Consider the following 21,428-nt stretch of genomic DNA (forward strand, 5'->3'; position numbering starts at 1 on the left):
TGTGCGATCTCCCTGGACCAGGGCACGAACCCGTGTCCCCTGCATCAGCAGGTGGACTCTCAACCACTGCGCCACCAGGGAAGCCCTATAACACCTTTTAAATAAATCATCTAGACTACTTTGTTGATTGCTAATTTCTTTTACCAAGAGCTAGTTTCAAAAAACTAAACCCATCTAAAAAAGAACATAAGGAAACACATCCATTCCATTTTTCTCAGGTCATTTATTTAAATGGCCCTTTGGTTTTCAAGGTATATTAAACTCCTAGTAATTAGGACATGAACATATTGGGGTCACCAAGAGGAGCTGTGACACACACCCCTGTTAGCATCATTCAATTTCATTTGTAACTCAGTGTGTGATAAAGAAAAATTTTAAACAAATTCTTGGGCACTTCAAACTATTATTTCCAAAATGAAAAACAGAAAGCACTCATGGAAGAAAAATTAAACTAAAGATTTGGCAAATGACTATTTTAAATTATTTTAGAGCCAGATGTGGTAATATAGATAATGTTTACCGTATTCATCATCAACACATACTTTTTCCAGAGGTCTTCTGTCCTGTCACTTCATCAGGGCGTAGACTAGAGTTAGATGTGAGCCAGAAATGTGGATAGCCCCATTTAACATCCCAAAATCCATGCATTAAGTCTTATGTGATGAGATCATAGAAGATTTTTAAAATATCTATTTAATTTTATTTTAGGTAATAACTTTTTTAATAATTGGCTTTCCTGATCTACACAGATGAGAATTAATAAAAATGATAAAAAATATGAAAGCGATCTGTGTTTCAAGTGGGATATAATAAAAACCAACCAAACAAGCAAACAAACTCAAACATTATACAAATGCAGAGTCATTTACCACAGGAAAATGGTCGGGATTAATCTAATGAGGTATGCATGACTTGAAGATGAGTATTCCCACTAAACACTGGATAGTTGACCTTCCTGAGCCCTTGTCTCATCCATATATTATGATTGATAATACTGCCTCTATTACAGTTTTCCTTGGAGAAGCAAATAAAATGAGGTCTAGAATAGAATTATATTAATAGTAAATCACTATACAATTGTAGTCATCAATAATAGCTCTTGAATATATAAGCATTTATCTTTTTTTTTTTTTTTTTTTTTTGTGGTACGCGGGCCTCTCACCGCTGCGGCCTCTCCCGCTGCGGAGCACAGGCTCCGGACGCGCAGGCTCAGCGGCCATGGCTCACGGGCCCAGCCGCTCCGCGGCATGTGGGATCCTCCCAGACCGGGGCACGAACCCGCGTCCCCTGCATCGGCAGGCGGACTCTCAACCACTGCGCCACCAGGGAAGCCCAGCATTTATCTTTAAGAAGATGAGTTTAAATCATAAACCAAAACAATTAGACTGTATATTTTAAGAATACAAGAATGTATGTTACATAATTTTAGGGAATAAAATGTTTTAAATTTCTAATCTTTTTTAAACCTGTAAATAAATACTCTTTACCTGTCTGAAAAACGTACAATTAAAATATCTCATTTGACATCAGAAGGTAAATGGGCGGTTACTACTTCGAAAATTATTGTTCTAGTTCATTCTTTCTGCAGCTGCTAGCTTTGGAAAAAACACAATTTCCTGTATTTCTATGTGTAACAAAAAAAGTGAAACAGAAATGAAAGGAAAGTAGTAACTACTGCTCTCCAATTCTACAGAATGGTTTTCCTTCTACTTAGCTTATATATCAAAGACTTTCTCATGAGATTTCATTTAAACATAAGGTACTGTGGCTAAAATATCTGAAAACCACTGGTGCATAATGACAGCAAGCATTTGACTGCTATGGATATAAATCCCCTCAGAGGCAACACTGCTCTTCAAACAATCCCTCCCTTGAACCCCCTCTTTGAGAGATCAGAATTACGTGTGCCTGGCAGTGGAGTCTGGGGTAGAAGCCTGGCTTCCAGAGTGCCCAGATAACGTGTCTGGAAACTTTCAGGAGAGCAGGAGTGTTTACGGTTCTTTACTGTGTTGTTCCCGCATGCATCTGGCATAAGCAGATGGTTTGAAACACGGCCAGAGACACAGTCATAGGCATAATTAGCCCAGAGGCCAGTAGAGAAGCTTTAACTCTCTTTGGATTAGTTTATTCAGTCAAGCATGGAGGAAGAGGGTACATAAAATACATGATCAAAAAAGACAACACAATGCTTGAATGCTTAATTTGAGATTAAAGTTATGAAATAACTTAAAGCCCTATGAATATCCTTTTTCTCTTAATGGATATATTTAAAAATTATCTGATTACTTGAATCAGAGAATATGAAATATTGATTTTGTTCAGTTTCTGACAGAGTTAAAAAAAAGATTAAAATATATTTGTGTAAAATAAAATCTCTATGAACTTCTTAGATAAAGTTAAGAATGATAAAATGACAATGTAAAACTCTGGCACTCAGGAACAAACCAAATGGTTCTTAGTGGCTGTAAAATCTTCCTTATATTTTTCTGAAGTAGGCAATAATTAGCAGATGTTTAAAATGTCCTTGGTTTATCAGTTTATTGACATCATTTGGTATCTACTAATATATATATATATATTAGAAAGAAAGCTGTCTTTTTTTTAACCTAGTAATTCTTTCTTAGCTTTTATTTATTGTCTAGTAATGTGCTTAGAGGAATATGCAAAATGTATTAAAATGTCACATTAAACATTGTAGGACACTGGTGTCATAGAATGCTTAATATCATTTCATAGATTATTCTGAAATTTTTTTTTCTTACAGTGTTTCATAGGCACATTTATGTCATTAAATACATGAATAAAATATTGGATTACTTCCAGAGCCAATTTTAAGTTAACAGCTCCACGAGAAACACTAGTTGTATTATGCGTTTGCTAGAATCTAAAGAAAATAGAAAATAAACATTTTAGAGAGAAACAAGAAACACTGCGTACCTGGTAAAGAAGTGTGTCCAACATGCTGATACTGAACACCCTCCCAGCAGCAAAAGGCAGTCGGAACATAAAGGCCAAATTAGAACCTCGCTCTCTTTCTTTCTGTTCAGAAATTTGAAAAAGAAAAATTTGTGAGCATTCTCTATTTTATGCTTCTCTACTTACTTAAATTTTCCTAACATATGTGAAGAAAGCCATTTTTATCCCGTGGTTCTTAGCTATGAATGTGTCATGACTTCACTTTTAATTGTATTTTTAATGTCCCTTTACTTTTCATAACCAAGTTTTCCTGGTTAAAATACCCAATAGTAAAGAAAGCTTAACCCTTGAATTCATACATTAAACATTTATTTACTCTTAGTACCTATTTCTGAACAGGATTTGAAGTGACATTAATAAAAGGAACAAACATAATCATATTATTTCATCAAATATAAAAAAACCTAAAGCCACATAATGTATCCTAACATCTAGAATATCTGCTTTTGAATATTCTCATAAGTGAGGACAAATAACATAGGTAAGTAGGAGCGATCACAACCAGTGGTTTCTAGCTTTCTGTCATTCGAGTTTTAATTTACCCATCTGCCTTTAAAGTTGTGCCAGCCATACCAATCTGCAGCTAAGCTTCTGTAAGTGACAAAAAAAGTGTGTGTGTTTGCGTGTGTATTATGATGTATGAGGGTTTCTTTTGAAAAATTCTGTTGCTATTAGTGCCCGCTAATAAATGAAGGCCTAAGGCCAGATGTTTGTGTAAGATTGGAAGGAATTTCTTAAAAATGAAACTTAACTTCATACTTAAGTGGTAACCTCAAAAATGTTCGTTTCTTTTGCTGTCAACTTCCATTTAACAAGAAATACAAGACACAGCTAAGCCAATAAAAAAATCACCCCTCGCTCTAAGAGGCAATGGGAGGAAGCCCCTGTTTCTAATGTAGCAAATTTGGGAGATCTCAAGGGAGGGGACGTCTCTGGGTCCCCCTTTTTAAGAATGGAGGGGAGGGAGTATTGCTGAAGGAAGGGGTCTTGGAGAGGACGGGGGTCACTGCTGCTGCTTGCTGTCATGATGGTACTAGAGAGACTTGACCCCTGGGCTTCCCCTGGACAGACAGATGAGGCTGGTGCTCAGCATCAAACCTTTCAGGGAGAAACAGGAGTTATTCCACCACATCTAGGCTCATCCAGACTGTAAGGACATCCTCACTTGAGATGTAGACAGAAGGAGGGATACACAAGTAGTGCCGCCTTGGTGTCCATGTCCATTACATCTCAACACAGTCTCTGATTTATTAGCCTTGGTGTCAAAAATGCTTCATTTGAACTGCCTCGGTGGTTAGGAGATGCCTGGAATGAGCTGTCTTCTTGCAGGGATAGGCAGGCTTTCCTGTGAATTGGGGGCCACATCTGGTTCTTAAGGTGTACTGCCAAAACCACAGATCTTCAGCCCACGTTAAAGCAAGTAGCCAAAATAAAGTGCCGAGACCCTAAGAATTTGAAGTCCAGCATCTGTCACAAGGTCAGGTGGGAAACAGCAAATCTGCTGGGCTCTGCACACGGCTCATTCAGGGTCTTCTTTCCCAGAACTTGGCCACCGATCTCTGTTATCTGACTGGGATCTTCTAAACCAAGGACCATCATCTCTGTTCATTGTTCACTCCTCTAGCTAACAAGGGACATGGGACACATGGCAAAGCACGATTTTATGTTTTTGTATGTTTTCTCATCCCTTAAATTTTTTAAATCATGTTTTGTTCTTTTTTTTTTTTTCTTGGATGCAGACTTAGCTGCAGGAGAACTAGATCGGGAATTAATTTGTTCATGGTTAGACTCAGAGAGTCGTGGAGGTTGGGTGATGGCGATGGAGAGGCACAGGAGAGTGTTCCCAAGGTGATCATACGTGCGGCTGGGGTGGGTGGGAGGCAGGGAGTGCTCAGTGGCTGCACAAGCGGAGATCCGAGGAGCCGGACACACTGAGCATGTTCCAGCTGTAGAGGAAGATGTGGTCTCAAATACTGTTCAGAAATCAAGTGGGGGGCTTCCTTGGTGGCGCAGTGGTTGAGAGTCCGCCTGCCGATGCAGGGGACGCGGGTTCGTGCCCCGGTCCGGGAAGATCCCACATGCCGCGGAGCGGCTGGGTCCGTGAGCCATGGCCGCTGAGCCTGCGCGTCCGGAGCCTGTGCTCCGCAATGGGAGAGGCCACAACAGTGAGAGTCCCACGTACCGCAAAAAAAAAAAAAAAAAAATCAAGTCGGAGGAAGACTGAGAAAAGTCATAATTTAGTGATTAGAACATGATTCCAGCTCCGGCCTCTCCTCTGCTCTCTCAGTGTGTAACCGTCTAGTTTTTGGCTTTAAATATCTCATCTTAGGACTTCTAAACCCATACATTAGCGTTCACATCTTTCCCAAAGTTCAGTTACAGCTATCAGCCTGAATAGTTTTTTTTTTTCAATTAGACAACTTTTACTAAATGAGAAAACTACATTTAAAATGTGCTTTAAAACAAAATGGAATTAGAAAAAATGACATATGCATTTGAAAGAACGTTGCACTGTGCTGAAAATCAAATCTCTTGCAGTAATACAATACGCCAATTCTTAAAAAGTAAGTTAACAGAATTCTCAATTTAACATTTTCAATAGACGATATTAAGGTCAAGAATTTCACATCTATGGTAGCACCTATAGAAGGGCATTTATAAATATGATGTCCATCCTTATGAAGCTTACAAATTTGACAATGCTCAATAAAAGCTTTTAGAATCACATCCAAAAGTGCTGCATCCAAAGCATCACAAATCTGTGTCCTGTAAGTTCTCCTTCTAAAATCTTTATGTTGACTTTTCTACTCCTGTCATTTGTTAATAATACCCTTAAAAAAAAAGAAAGAACAGGAAAAGAAATGCTGCAATAAACCCTTGATCATGTACAGAAATTATTGCTACTATAGTTCACTACAAATCATGTCTATACAATATCATGTGAACTTTGATCATGAATATCTTTCTGTAAACTTAATCTCATCATGCTTTACTAAAATGAATTTCTCATCATGCTGAATAATTGCCTAACTAGTTAATCAAAGGTACTGACTAGTCAATCAGAGAATCTCTGACCACCATCTCCGCATCCCTCTCCCCAGTCCATCCATTAAATTTCCAAACTCCAGCATTTATCCTTAGAATTATCTTAGAATTATTCCCTCTCTGCATCCTACTGCTACAGTACTTGCTGGGGCTTAAACCGACTATTAATTTGCCAACCTCTAGTCTTTTGTAACAGCCAGTCATCCAACACGATGCTGCCAATTCATATACAAACAATTGCAATAATGTAAATTTTTGTTCATAAATCTAAAATCAGTTTACTCTAAGATTCAGACTTTCTTGCGGAATACATGCCTGGAGAACTCAAAGGCAAGATTTATGTGAAAAAGTAACATATCTTCATGGAAAGAGCTTGTCCTAAGAATTTCCTCACAAAAACTTGAGTCTATGGTAAGCTCAGTGGATCAGAGGCAGGGTCATCTTTAGCGTATAGTGGTTTCTTTCACTCACATTATCCCTGCTCAATGATTTACTGATGGAGAAGATACATTTCCTAAATCCAGTGGGTTGTTCTCTAATTTTAATAAAGGTTTAACCAATATTTCAAATGTTCTCTCTTTTTTTTTTTTTTTTTTTTTTTTGCGGTACGCGGGCTTCTCACTGCTGTGGCCTCTCCCGTTGTGGAGCACAGGCTCCAGACGCCCAGGCTCAGCGGCCATGGCGCACGCACCCAGCCGCTCCGCGGCATGTGGGATCCTCCCAGACCGGGGCACGAACCCGTGTCCCCTGCATCGGCAGGCGGACTCTCAACCACTGCGCCACCAGGGAAGCCCTCAAATGTTCTCTTTTATTATATACCTACATTTACATAGATGCTTCAGTTAAATTACATTACGTAGCACATTTAATTTAAAAAAGTTTTTGGTTCAGTTACATTTTCCAGTTCATACACTGTATTTTCCAAATACAGAAATATTCTTTTACCTTCAGGGCTTACACTGAAGGAAAGGTACTCTCTTCCTTTTTCCACACATCTGAATCTTATTAATAAGTATCATTTTATAAATCATTCATTATTAAAGGTTCCAATCAAACACTAACTCATTCATTTATTTACTAAATTAGTCAGTTAACAAATAACAAATACATGTTGACAAGTCTACATAGGGCATTATCCTTAGTGCTAGGCATACAGAATTCCTGTATAGAACTCATAAATTCTGTTAATATAGAATTATTATGCATTGAATATGGACCAGGCACTAGTAAACAAATATGGATACTTTCCTTGCCTACAAGAACTCACAAACTGCGAGTGATAACAATAACAAATAGGGAAAACACCGGGGTGAGAATATGCAACAAAACAGGGGTAGATGCTTGTGTAGCACGTAGGAAGGGCACCTTCTGTAGTCTTCTGGTGGAAAAGTCGAGAGACTGAATTAGAAGTGATGTCTAAGTGGAGACGCAAATATGAGTAGAAATTAGCCAGTAAATTTGGGAAGGGTAGGTGTTAAGCAGAAAGTTATAAACAAAAGGTTCAGCATATGCTAGAAGCTGGATAGGAATAAAGCTTAAAAGACTTGAGGAACTATAAGCAATTCTGTTAGAATACAGCACTGAGTGTGAGTGTACGGGCTGGATGAAGAGGTCAGAAGTGAGACTGGAACAGGAGCCAGAAATTAGATGTTAAAGTTCCAGGACATTTGAGAGGCAAAAGGATGTTATCAAGAATTACACTGAAAAACAAGGGTGAAAATTGGGACAGTTCCAGGAAAAACAGGACATACAATGAACCCATTTTGAAATCATGTTAACAATTTCGAATTATATCTTAAGTGTAATGAGAAAAAACTTACATATTTCTTAAGAGGAGGAGTGATATGACCACATTTCTAGAATGGTCCTTCTGATGACAATATGGAAAATGGACTGGAAATGGGGAGGTGGCACGGGGAGACCAAGCAGGTTAAACGAGGGTGTTAAGGTGGCAATTCTAGTGAGAAATGAAGGTTTACAGATCTTCTTCAAATATATTTAGACATCAGACATTAAATTTGAGGGGATTTTTGACTGAATTGGGTAGTAGAGAGAAGATGAGGGTGATACCCCACTTTCTGGATAACTGGGTGGATAAGTGTGCCCTTCTGTAAAAAAAGGAAATGTGAAAGAAGAGAAGACTATAAGTTAATTTGGACTTGAGTTTCAAGGTTAGTAGAAAAGTCCAGCTGCTAAAAATATGGATCCAACAGACAGTATAACACACAGTGGTTTGGAGCTTGGATTTTACAGACACACAAGGTGACCAGTCAAGTATTGCCACTTCTGATTGGACGATCTTTTACAAGTTACTTAAGCTCCTTCTTCCTCTGTTTCATCACCTGCAAAATGGGGTTCATATTGGTGATGACATTGCATTGTCATTCTAATAACTAAACAAGATAAAACATCTAAAAGTATTATGTATAGTAAGCACTTACTGTCTTCTATTACTAGTAATTCTTCAAACACATCAAATGATGCATCACCTTGTGGACTTGATATTGCTTGCTTTCTTCCTGTACTGATACTTCCAAGTTTTGACTGGGCTGGTCTGGTGTTATTATTATAGCTCAAATATCACCTCCTCAAAGAGACCTTACTTTATCACCTTATTTAAAGTAGGTATTCCCCAGTTATGTTTGAATATAACCCTGTTATGATTTTCAGAGCTCTTCTGAAATCTATAATTCCTTGTTTATTTTTTTATTAGTTAACTGTTGGTCTGAGGTAGCTCAGTGAGTCCCAGGACAATGCCTAACACAATGTCTGGCACACAGTCAATGAAATTTTATTGAACAAATGAATAAATCCTTTCCACTTATAGTAGTTGCCTACATCTAGTGAAAATTTGTTGCATAAAGTTTAAAACATTTCTATTAAGAGGGAGGAACTTTGAGGTTTACTCAATACCCCTTCTTCTCACTTTGGTTCTTTAGGTTTGAAGATGGAAAAACTGCAATGTTTGTGTTATATAAATTTCTCTGACTTTAGTATTTCTTTTGGCTATTGTGTTTTATAAAATACAATAGTAAATATTTCTATGATTGCTTCTAGTATAAATATATAATATCTTTTTTTCATATCATATTTGCTTCCTTAGTAGAATTCTAGATTCAATTGAAGTTTCAATGATGATTTTGTGTTTTCCTAACAACAACTTATCTAAAAATACCCAAAAGAAATCTGAGAAATCCAAATCAGTATTAAAAGATCCCAGACACTTTAATACCCTTGGTCTTACCTATTTCTTTCATTTGGTTTGTTATCATGAACATATGCTTTTGTTGGAAGAAGAAATTTGTTTCTGGCAGAAATTGTGTTTTCTTTAAACTGTGTCCATCCAGTACCATATGGAATAGATGATAAAACTGTTGGACTTAGCAGAACGGTGTGGAAGGTAAAAAAAAGTCAAGAATTTTATTGGCATAAATTAATGGTTTCTATCCGTGTTTTCTCAGCGATTGGCTTTTCTCACCATTCATCCTACTTGACTTTCTTTACACTGTTTGACATAACGTCTTCTTTTTTCCCCCTCTTTTCCTCCCTCTTTCTCCCTGTCCCTACCCTAGTTCACCAACAACCCTCAAATCCTATTTCCAAATTCTCAGGTCCTGGGCAAATTAACTCTGCCTTTCCTCTCACAAAACATCTTGCCCAGGGAGTGGCCTTTTGAATGCAAATACAGAAAATCCTTATATTAAAATACCAAAGCCTTCAAAGAGTTGCTAGGGTTTTATGTATCCTGTTTACAGAGCCTTCCCCAGAAAGAGATTCCTCTCTACAGAAGGAACCCCATCACGGGGGCTCTGCACAGCAGCTCTGAGATGTGTTGCCTCTTCCAGAGCAGGTTTCCTGTCAGAGCCTCTCACTGAAGTGTGTGTTTGGGAACTGAGGAGAGAGAGGACCCTGGGCCATCGGTGGCTTTAAATCAATCTCTCTTTCTCTTTCTTTCATTTCTCCTCTCTTTATATTGCATAGTTAATCATCCAAATCAGGACATCTTGACAGGAGCTCCTAGTAATTATACTGAGACAATAGCCATACACTAGGAGTGATGGGCAAAACTGGACTTCAACCACTCCCCTTATAAGTTAGAAATATGTGCTTTACAAACAATACACACAAATGGCTTCCTGCACCCTGTTCTCCCGTGAAGGCCCTGATGATCCTGAGAATTGAGTGGAAGCTTCTGAAAGACATGTGGGTTCAGAAATAAAGAAAGAAAGGATGTTGAAGGATTAAACATGTGAATTTTGGTGGGGGAGGCATAAACATTCAGCCTGTGACAACTTTGAAACTATTGTGTGAAATCATAATACTATGCACACTGTTTTTTTTTTTTTCTTTTTTGGCTGCGCTGCGCAACTTGCAGGATCTTACTTCCTGGACCAGGTATTGAACCCAGGCCCCAGCAGTGAAAGAACCGAGTCCTAACCACTGGACTTCGCTATGCACATTCTTAATAGATACATTTGTACATTAAAATAGTTATCCATATAAATTACATATCATCACTCCTCTAGAGTAGATCAGGCAGTGCTTTACTACATTTAAAAGCAATAGAAACTAATTAGCTTTCTCAAATTCTTCCTGGACCAATATGGGGGAAGGTAAATATTTTCTTAAAAATTGGATAAGAAATTTTCCTAATGAATCTGGAAGATAGCATCAAACTCTCCCTCAGCCATTATAGCACTTAGATTATGAATAAAAAGTAGTCCAAGTTGTTTGGACAGAAAAAAACAGAATATGGCAATGTGCTTTTGTTTGTTCTGATATATCTGTCTCCCGTCAAATTACAATTTCTATGTATTTTATTCAAATTCATAACTTCTAGCATTGAGGAAGGCATATGGCTCATACTAGGTGCTCAGAGAGTATTTAGTGGCTTGAATTTAAATTGAGAATATGTAAAATTTTGCCTTCTGGCTTTAAGACGGTGCATATGTTAAAAAGTAAATGAGGGCTTCCCTGGTGGAGCGATGGTTGAGAGTCCGCCTGCTGATGCAGGGGACGCGGGTTCGTGCCCTGGTCCGGGATGATCCCACGTTCCGCAGAGCAGCTGGACCCGTGAGCCATGGCCGCTGAGCCTGCACGTCCGGAGCCTGTGCTCCGCAACGGGAGAAGCCACAACAGTGAGGCCCACGTACCGCAAAAAAAAAAAAAGTAAATGATATTCTTGCCTATTTCTCCCAGAATATATCTCCAGTGTGTATTATTTTGCTCCACCATTGACTACATAGCAATATATGATTTATAGACATGACTGTTTATATTCTGACACTCATTCTCTCACACCAACAGAGTGTCCTACAATTCAATTCTGACGCTCACTACTCAGAGTTGGCTCAGACCCCACAGGTTATGGGGCTCAGTCCCCCAAGACTGCTCTCATTTCAACCACCATCTCCAAGTCCTTGGTGTCTCCAAACCAACAGCACTTCTTCTCCTTCCAGCTACAAATCTGGGGCTTCCCATAACAACCTCAGTTTCAATAATTTTCCAGAATTCTCACAGAACGTGTGAAAGTGCTATACTTAATGATTATCATCTTAATGTAAAGAATGCAAATGAACAACAGATGAAAAGTCACACAGGGCAAGTCTGGGAGGGTCCTGAGCACAGGAGCTTCTGTCTCCATGGAGTCTGAGGGCACCACCCTCCTGGTACATCAATATGCTCACCAATCAGGAAGCTCTCAAGCCTCATTCTTCAGAGTTTTATCAAAGTTTCATGATGTAGGCATGATTAATTAACCCATTAACCACATGATTAAACCCAGTCTCCAGCCCCTTTCCCCTCCCTGGAAGCAGGGAGGTGAGGAAGTACTGAAAGTTTCAATATTCTAATCATGTCATTGCTTTTCTGGCAACTAGCCTTCATCCTGAAGCTGTCTAGGGGCCACTCCATGAGTTGCCTTGTTAACATAAAATCAGGCATGGTGGAAAGGTATGAATAACAGAAGACACTGCTATCACTTAGGAAATTCCAAGAGTTTTTGAAGTGCTGTGTCAGGAACTATGGACAGAGACCAATTATTATTTTTTATTATACCGTATTATTCATCTCACTTTTTCATTACCTTGCTTCTTACATCAATGGGTAATTACCATATGATTGCTAAAGTGTAATTATGATCATCACAGGAGAAGGCTCAAAAGCAATTTTTAAAAAGCAGTCTTGAAGCAAATTGTACCATAAGCATGAATAAAATTCATTTTTATGAAATGCATCAAAATAAGAGAAATGAAATAAGTCTTTAGAGGGAGATGAGAAAAAATTTTCTCTTTTTTTTCTATTGTTGTTTTCCTCTCTTTGGGTTCCTTGTTACCCGTCACATTTCCCATCCCTGCTTAGCTCTCATACTGTTTCTAATGCACACTACATCAGATTTTTAGGAGGAGTGTCAATGACCCAATGACCAATGACTGAACATGGGAAGTACAGTTGGTCCTCTGTATCTGCAGGTTCCACACCTGCCAATTCCACCAACCACAGACTGAAAATACTGGGGAAAAAAATTCCAGAAAGTTCCTAAAAACAAAACTTGAATTTGCCACCTACTGGCAACTATTTACATAGAACTTACATTGTATTAGGTATTATAAGTAATCTAGAGATGATTGAGAGTACACAGGAGGATGTGTGTAAGTGATACGCAGATACTACACCACCACTTTATATAAGGGACTTGAGCATTCTCAGATTTTTGTCCCTGCTGGGGGGGCGGGTGAGAAGGGAGGGGTCCTGAAACCAATCCCCTGTGGATACCAAGGGATGACTCTACTTTTGAGTAAACAGTAGCAGTAAGGTAATGTCAATATCCAAGACAAGAAAGATAATGTAGTAGAAAATAAAACAACTCAGCAACAATGAAAGAATGATCAGATGAAAAAAATACAAAATAAAGCATGATGGTCTGGTCTATTAGGAGGTTATTATTGTGGATATTCTTCAGTGAGTTGTCACTTCCAGAGAAACCTTTAAGAGTATTCCTTCTATTACCAATGGCAACCACATATCTACTAGAATGCAAGGTCTACCAAGAAAACATCAGCAACCAGGCTGAATGAAGGCTAACCTTCCATACTTATTCTTGCAAATCCTATCACTTCTTAAATTTGAATGACAACGACTTCAAGACAAAAAAAAGTGTCTTAAGCAGCCAAGCTGGTGTCTGTTTTAAATTCAAAATCTTGATTGTGTTTCTAAAGGTGAAGGCCCCATCTGTGAAGGTGCAGGTGCATCTTATAGGTAGAATAAAATGATATTCATAATTGTGTTCAGAAGAATAAAAATCCACCACTTCCTCAGCCAACAGTAACACTAGAAAATATTATTGGGAATGTATTTGAATATTGGAAACAAAAATCAGTTTCCTAATACTAAAAATACCTCCCTGTGCTTAGAATACAAACATAGGAAGATAATTACTTTAAACAGTAAACTAGCTGTATATATATAAGTGATAAGAAGCACTGGTTAGAAATGAACAGTTACCATTATCACTGATGGCACGTATGTGAGATTGCCAGGGCTGCCATAAGGAAGTATCATAAACTGAGTGGCTTAAACAACAGAAATTTATTGCCTCTCAGTTCTGGATGCTCAAAGTCTGAAATCAAGGTCTTGGCAGTTTTTGGTTCCTTCTGAGGACTGTAAGTGAAGGGTCTCTTTCAGGCCTCTCTCCTTGGCTTGTGGATGGCTGTCTTCCTTTTAAATGTGTCTGTCTCTGTGTCCAACTTTACCCTTTTTATAAGGATGCCAGTCATTTTGGATTAGGGTCTACCCCAATGGCCTTCTTTAACTTGCTTATCTCTGTAAAAACCTTATCTTCAAATAATGTCACCTTCTGAGGTAGTGGAGGTTAGGACACCAACACATCTTTTTGGTGGGGGGAGGGACATAATTCAACCCACAATAGCATAACAGTCTAAAACCATTTCTATGTGACAATCCTATTTCAATGGATAAAAATGATAATAAGTGAATTTAAAAAGGATTTTCCATGGTTTTATAGCATTCAAACCATTGGTTTCAATTCCACTTCCCCTAACTCCTCTGTTCCTAATAATTAGGTAATGTATTGATTTTTTGTATTCTTCTTGGAAAATATCTAGAAGATGCAAGGGTAAATATAAATCTAAAAAAAAAAAAAAGAATTTCCCTGATGCCAAAAAAGAAAGAAAACTCCTCTCTCCCACTTCTTTTTCCTAGAGAGTTTCCTTAAAAATAACTTGGAATTGTAAATCCTTTCCATGTCTCTTTGAGATGGAAACAAAGCCTGAAAAACCTCTAGCTAGCTTTGTATCCCAGGAATGCCTTTCTCGGCGGGGGTGGGGGGGTGGGGTGGGGCTTGGAACTATCTTTTTGAAATGTGAATGTAATGTATCCTGTCTCTCTCTTTGGGAGCTTAGCCTAGGTGCCTGGCTCCAAGTTGTAAATTTTTGCTTGCTGCAAAGTTAGAAGACATTTTATTTTTCCTTTGGATCAAGACAGTTAACATGTATGTAAATGACTGTATCTGCCTGGCTATATAAAGGGATAAGATGTCTTTCTGTCTTTGCAATGTCTTTAGTGGATTGCTGAGATGCATATCACAGTCTGGTTTAATGCTTATTCAAACAAAACTTTTCTACGTTTCTGAAGAGGACTTCTAGGTTGGATGAAGATTTTGTTTTTAATTAATTCCCCAAAAGAGATCAAAATTTCATTTTGTTCTTTTTCTCTCACGCAGTAGATACACAATAATATAGACACACACATTTACCAATATGAAAATATCTTCCACAATTATGACCTTACTACATCAACTGACCTGGAATAAAACTGAATACACACAATAGAATATTTATTAGTGATGATGTCGACAATAGTAATTTATAATTATGAGTTTAGGGCTATTTATTTGAGTAGTGATTATATGTCAAAACTGGGCTAAATATTGTGACTAGATTGTGTGCTGTGATCTTTGCAATGACCCTATCATTTGGCTATTACCACTATTTTCCAGAGACAAATCCCAAGGCTACTAATGTGTCATAGATTTATCCAGGTTCCAATCCTACAAAGTAGTAGAGCCTGTCTTCTTCATCATGGGGTGAGCCTCCCTCACTTATCATGGAGGAGACTGTACCGCACCAGGCCAGCATGGGTTCCACTGGATTCCCATCCGTGGGTTTGTCTTTGGATGCTGAGCCATTCAGCTGTGATTCCCACCCTTTCCGTGCTGTTAAAGCAGTTTAACATAAGGGATGCTTTTTAAACATGAATGGCTTTAAGTTTCTCTTACTGCACTCACTCAATGAAACTGAGCAGGATGCTGCCTTTTTGTTTTCAGTCTCCTTGACCTCCCCTGGGTTCCAAAGGGCAGATTCACTTACTAATTAGGGGAGTGAGGGAATGTAGAAAGAAGCAATTGTGCTCAATTTATAGCTATTATAAAATACTGGCTATATTCCCCCTGTTATCCAATATATCCTTATAGCTTATTTTATATCTATAGTTTCTCTTAATCCCCTACCCCTATATAGCCCCTCCCTCCTTCCCTCTCCCCACTGGCAACCACTAGCTTGTTCTCTATATCTGTGAGTCTGCTTCCTTTTTTGTTATATTCACTGGTTTGTATAACCTTTAAAAATTGTGAATCACTGTAGTGTATATCAAGTATACTTCAATGAAGAAAGGAAAAGAAAAGAAAAAAGGCAAGGAAAGAAAAGAAAAGAAAAATACAGCAATGGGGCCTGGTCGTGGTTGCTCCTTGGGGGATGTACAAAACATTTACATACATATCTCTGAGTTCTGTGGGAACTAAGGCTCCCACCCTGGTGGAGGATGGTAACTTCAGGCAGAGCATAAGCTCATGGACCCAGACTGGTTGGAACGAGAAGGTTGATGATTGAGATTCCTGGAATACCACCTCCAACCAATCAGAGGAGGGTAACACACCCTGCAGCCCCCTCCCCAAATTCTGCCTATAAAATGTCTTCCCCAAAAACCATCAGAGAGTTCAGGTCTTTAGAGCACTTGTTGCCCCGTTCTCCTTGCTTGGCCCTTCAATAAACCTTTCTCTGCTCCATACTCTGACCTTTCAGTGTATTTGGCCTCACTGTGTCTTGGGCACAACAGTTATTTAATCTGTCTTAAACTCTGTTTCTCATCTGGAAGCAGTGCCTAAGAACAATGTAACTATGCCTATAAAGGGGCAGTGGCAAGGCTCTACCCACACAATGTATGTGACCAGCGTTGAAGATGGAAATCAACAGACAAGAGTACAGAAGTGGCCTCACTCAACAGTACATCACCCAGGAATCAGGACAGTGCCCGACGTAACAGGCAATCAAAATAAAATGAAGTGAAAGAAAAAAACTAACAACAACAACAAAAAGGTAAGCCATCCTTATCTCTATTTTATAAATATTATTACAAACAATAAAGATGGCATAGATTTAACACATTTTCACACGTATAAGATTGGATCTTAATTTTTTCTCTTACATCGAATTCTCCCAGTACACTAGTATCAAGTACACCTGGGATGCAAAATCCATTTATCCCCACACTCAGCCTGGATATTGAGGACGAAAACCACACCTTTCTGTCCCCATAACTTGACTTTGCAATAACGCCACAGTCTCCCCTAGCATTATTCTCATCTCTTCCCAATCCTAATAAGTCCCCACTTGAAAAGAGCCTCATTAAATACAATTCCCAATTCTTGATAAACTTTGACCTTCCTTTCCTTACTCCAAGACATTGACATACTCTCTTGGGTCTTAATTAGCTCTATCTGATTGCAGGCATTTGTTTAGATTTGTGGGGAGGAAATTCATCTTTGGCTCTTATAAAACCACTCTTATTTCTTAGGTGGACTTGAGTCTTTGACATGTCCACGCCAACTTTTTTTGGGTCCCAGGTATATGTTTTTATTCATGGATGGCTCACTTGGGGTACAAATTTTGGAGACATTTTAGATAAAGTTGTGAAGAGAGGTGTTGGCTAGGAAGGCAAGGAACAAGGAGTTTTAAGCAAAGGCAGATGTTCTGTTATCCTGAAGATTCGAAGGGCATTTATGACAACAGTTATGCATCTTAACATGTGACAGGCAGGTGGATGGATGCTCATGGGATAGAAGAGCAAGCAACTTTCAATTTTAATAAATATTTATAAATCAAAAAAAAAAACCCAAAAACCAAAAAGCTCTCTTGAGGTGACAGCCTCCCTTATGTAAGCAATAAACTTGGCTTTGTCTCAGATTGTGAGCTTGTGTCTTATATTATCTCCTTTGGGAACTGACTTACAACAAAGCCTACAAGTTTTCTAGGACTTTAAGGATTTATGAAAACTGCAAATTCCTATATAAATATAGATGTCTTGACATAGCACTCGTGATATTATCAATAATGGACATTATAAGTGAATATATATATTCCTGTTGAGTTTAATTCTTTCATATATCATGCTTTCAATTTATAATTAATGATGATGGAATGAGATACCTCCATCATGTTCACTTGTGATATAAATGGTTCAAATCCATAAATCCATACTTTAAAAAAATTATAAATTAAGATTCTAGCTCCCATATAGGCATTCAAAACAGCATTTTTATTTTTACTATTTCTTTCTACATGTACAAATTTTACAGTTAGTCTTTCAACCCAAAAGGTTAAATGCAACTTACTTCATGATGTGAATTCTTACCTTTTCCAGCTTTGAAAGAGCAAGGGAGTAACAGTCTTTGGCTCTGAATTGCATGAATCTCATGTTGGCTGGGTGGGTGAGCTCTGTGATAATACTGAGACTGGAAAACAACCTGCATTTCAAAGAAACATTTGCATTATGCTAACAATCCAATATGGTATTTTTTATAACAACATATTTATGAGTGAGTAATACTTAGCTGTAGGCATAAAACTACACGCAACTATAAGAGCAGGCCATGCCACATCAACTGTTCTGTGCAATGCAAGAAAAATGAAACCCTCTTTCCCAAAGAATACTTTAACCAACATTTTAGCACCATAAGAAAAATAAATTCAGTAATTTGGCTTTTATTAGGCATTTTCTTGCCACAAATTCATAAAGCTGATTGAAGAAATTACCTCATGGATAATATTGAAATAGAAATGTGTAAGATGAATATCCAGATAGGCAAAAATTTCCTATGATGAGCTTATTGTTCATAATTGAGTTCTTTGATCTTCTATGGTTCCCTGTCCTCACAGTATGTGATTTGAAATGCCAAATCCTGCTACAATGAACTTCTGAGAAGAGCAACTATTTTAACTGAAATAACAACTCATTGTAATGAATTGAGGCCACGGTTCAATTAATGGCGTTGTTCTAGAAGGATCCTGAGACTTCCCACTTGCCCAGAGTTTTGCATTAGTGTTCTTGCCATTTACCTCCTCTTCCTCAAAACACACACGTGTGCAAGTGCACACGCACCCATGCACACGCATGATTTCTCCCCCCCAGAAAAACCGGGCAAAATAAAACCACAGCAAACACCTTCTTATTGTCGCTGTGCTTGATGATCTGATCTCTAGCTGATGTCTGTGATCACTGGTAGCCGTCCTGGCTCAAATATTTTGAGATTCTCTGTGGCAGCCACATCATGTGATAATCACCTTTGCTCTCCATACAATATGTCTTCAAACCCAGTTATGGCCACTTCAAATTCCTACCGGTAGCTGAACCCATGCCTTGAACTCAGGCACTAGAACTGACTGAAATATGCCAGCCAGAAACATCTGGCTTGTGGCTCAGAAACAAATCAGCGTCTCTAGCTGATCTCGCATTATCTGTGGGGTCCAGGAGTGAGGGCACTGTTACTCCATCTTCCTGAGCGCTTGGCTTGGTGTCTTAGAGAGGAAGCTGGGAGCCCTGACTCTGAACTCCAGAATGACGGATACGATTACCCCTTTCCTCGGCTCTAACTCCCTAAAGCTGATGGATGGTTAGCTAGACCCTCTCCCTCTTCCCAGGGAGTGAGGGCCTGCATGCAGGCTTGCTGGGCCTTCCCTGAGGGGCCTCAGGTCAATTTCCAGGGGACTTAGTCACCCTATCAGTTAAGACCTAAAAAATGCTTTAAAATGCTATATTTCAGAGTTATCTGTGAAAACTATATGTGCCCTCTTGGTTACATTGCTGGACCGGTATCGAGACTTACCTAATCAATGACTTTGAAAACTACGGTATCATCAGGTTTTTCATGAGATCCACTCTTCGGAGGAACAAATATAGTCACATGGCCTCATCTCCATTTTGAGAGCTAATATTATTGTACTTTAAGTACAACAGGTGACTTGTAATAAGTTGGATTGAAATAATATCAGCAAAAGAACAATCAGAACATAATTTCTTTTGTTGACTTTTAATGTTAAAAGTATAATTTTATTTGTGCAGTTCATCATGGCTTACAATAGTTCTGTTACCTTGAGTTGATTAAGGAAACGCTAAACCTCAGATTCTGTACAGGAGAGGTGGTATGAAACTTAGAGATACAGTTTGTGAAAGACTTAGCACAGTGTCTGATACATAACAGGTCCTCTTCCTTTGTTGTTGCGGTTTACTATTTTCTTAACTTTTTTCTTTTTTCTCCTGTTGCTATTTCTGCTTGAAATGTAGTTTCCTCCCTCCTTACTTTCCTCCTCCACCTCTATATTTGGAATCTCAAAAATTATTTAAAGTTCTTATCAAATCTCATTGAGATGAAGCTGTACCATTGCTTAAAGTCAGAATCCACAGTGGTTCCTGGTATTTGGTTTATTTGTAATACTGCTTATTACTTTTCATTTTGCACTAAACTCTGGTTGGTTTCATCCACACCTCAGCCCTCCTACTAAAGCACAGCAGCCAGAAAGGCAAAGTTTCACTCCTAGTGTCCTAGTAGTACACATTATATTCCTCTAATTGATAATTCTTTGTTACAATAAACACATCTCGCAGTTCTGATTTGTGTATTTTTGGTTTAGTGGATTAAATCTTGATGAAGAAGGTGTGTGATTTAACTAGATTAGTTTATGGAGAAACACCATATAATCTGTATTCCTCAGGACTTTCTTTTAGAAGCTCTATTCTTGCTCAAAAGTCCCCAATGGTAGCACATTTGATTAAAAGTTCATTTTCTCAGAAACTTTTGAAAAATTAGAAGAGTGGCCTGATAGAAAAAAACATCAATTGACTTTTGGGCTGGTGCAACTCCATCTGGTAAGCCTAAGTAATGACAAATCTCATACCATCTGGAAGTTTCAAAAGTATTCACTCAAGAAATATCTTAAAAGAACAATGTCTCTAAAGATATTTACCAGGATATGGTGTGTCGATCAGCTGTCACAACAGAAACTAAAATGAATAAATAAGAGTAGCAACATGGATGAATGAAGATAAAACATGTAGTCTCATTTAGAGAATAAATGACATATTCATGACCTGAGCTTCTAAAAAGGAAAATTAACTGACCTGAGGTTTTTCTCTTTGTCTTTTCACTTTTTTTTTTTAAATCTTTTGGAAGGTTAAAGAAAGGTCCAAAACCCTATAATATCTAAAATTTACAGAGCATTATTCTTAGAGCTTTCCATGTATTGATTAATGTAATCTTTAGAACATCAGGTTAAGGACCTCATTGTTTGGGGTTTCCATCTGCACCCCCTGTTCCCTGGGAGGAGTTGGGGACATATGGCTCACTCCTGACTCTGCCTTTTCAGTATCTCTGGGTGTGTGCTGGTCTGAGCCAGGCCATGAAGTGAGCCCAGCCCTGCAGGGCAGTCCCAGTGGTTGTCTAGCAGGGCTCCTGATCAGGGTTCTCCACTACTGCCAGGCACCAATGCTACACAGTTCTGCCTAGCATGGGATCCCCAACTGCCTGACTTCTTTGGGTCTCGATAGTTTCCAACTTGTTTAGGAAATCGAGAGAGTCACTTACTATTTCTTCAAACTCCAAAAACTACTCTATGATTTACTTACAATTATTAGTTTACAGTCGAAGAAACTGAAGCCCAGAAAAAACAAATAAAACGTTCAAGGTAACATTCTAGTAGGTAGCAGAGCCTGGGTCACACAAAAACATTCAGGGTCTAGAACACGAACCTGCCCCCCTCCCTATTTTAATAAATAGGTAGGTAGGAAAGGAAACTCAAATGACCCAAATAAAATAGTAAGTTATTAACAATATCTAGCAACATGTTGGAGTTTCAGATATCACAAGTCAACTCTATTTTAACCTTTTGTAATCTCTACTTCTGTATCTAACTGGAAATAGGAGCTGTTAGATCATAACTTCATTATTGTTGTTTCAATTTACTGAGGAAAATATTTAGTATCTAATTTAGCAAATAAATATCAAGTGTTTGCTGTTGGAGAGCTCTGGTCTCCAGGAGATAAAAAAGAAGTGGAACGTG

At 38.4% G+C, this 21,428-nt stretch overlaps 1 protein-coding gene across 3 annotated transcripts in view; it reads right to left on the reverse strand.

Moving 5' to 3' along the window:
- The window catches only part of KCNT2 (potassium sodium-activated channel subfamily T member 2), a gene marked incomplete at both ends in the record, with an annotated part of 353,426 nt that overhangs the window by 45,273 nt on the left and 286,725 nt on the right, over positions 1 to 21,428 (reverse strand). For all 3 annotated transcript variants that reach the window (XM_079727058.1, XM_079727057.1, XM_079727056.1), the window contains 2 exons: positions 2,938 to 3,039; positions 17,728 to 17,839. In XM_079727058.1, coding sequence (XP_079583184.1) covers positions 2,938 to 3,039; positions 17,728 to 17,839 — 214 coding nt within the window. The remainder of the gene's footprint in view (positions 1 to 2,937; positions 3,040 to 17,727; positions 17,840 to 21,428) is intronic.

Source organism: Hyperoodon ampullatus, assembly GCF_949752795.1.
Source record: "Hyperoodon ampullatus genome assembly, chromosome: 2".
Taxonomy (NCBI): domain Eukaryota; kingdom Metazoa; phylum Chordata; class Mammalia; order Artiodactyla; family Ziphiidae; genus Hyperoodon; species Hyperoodon ampullatus.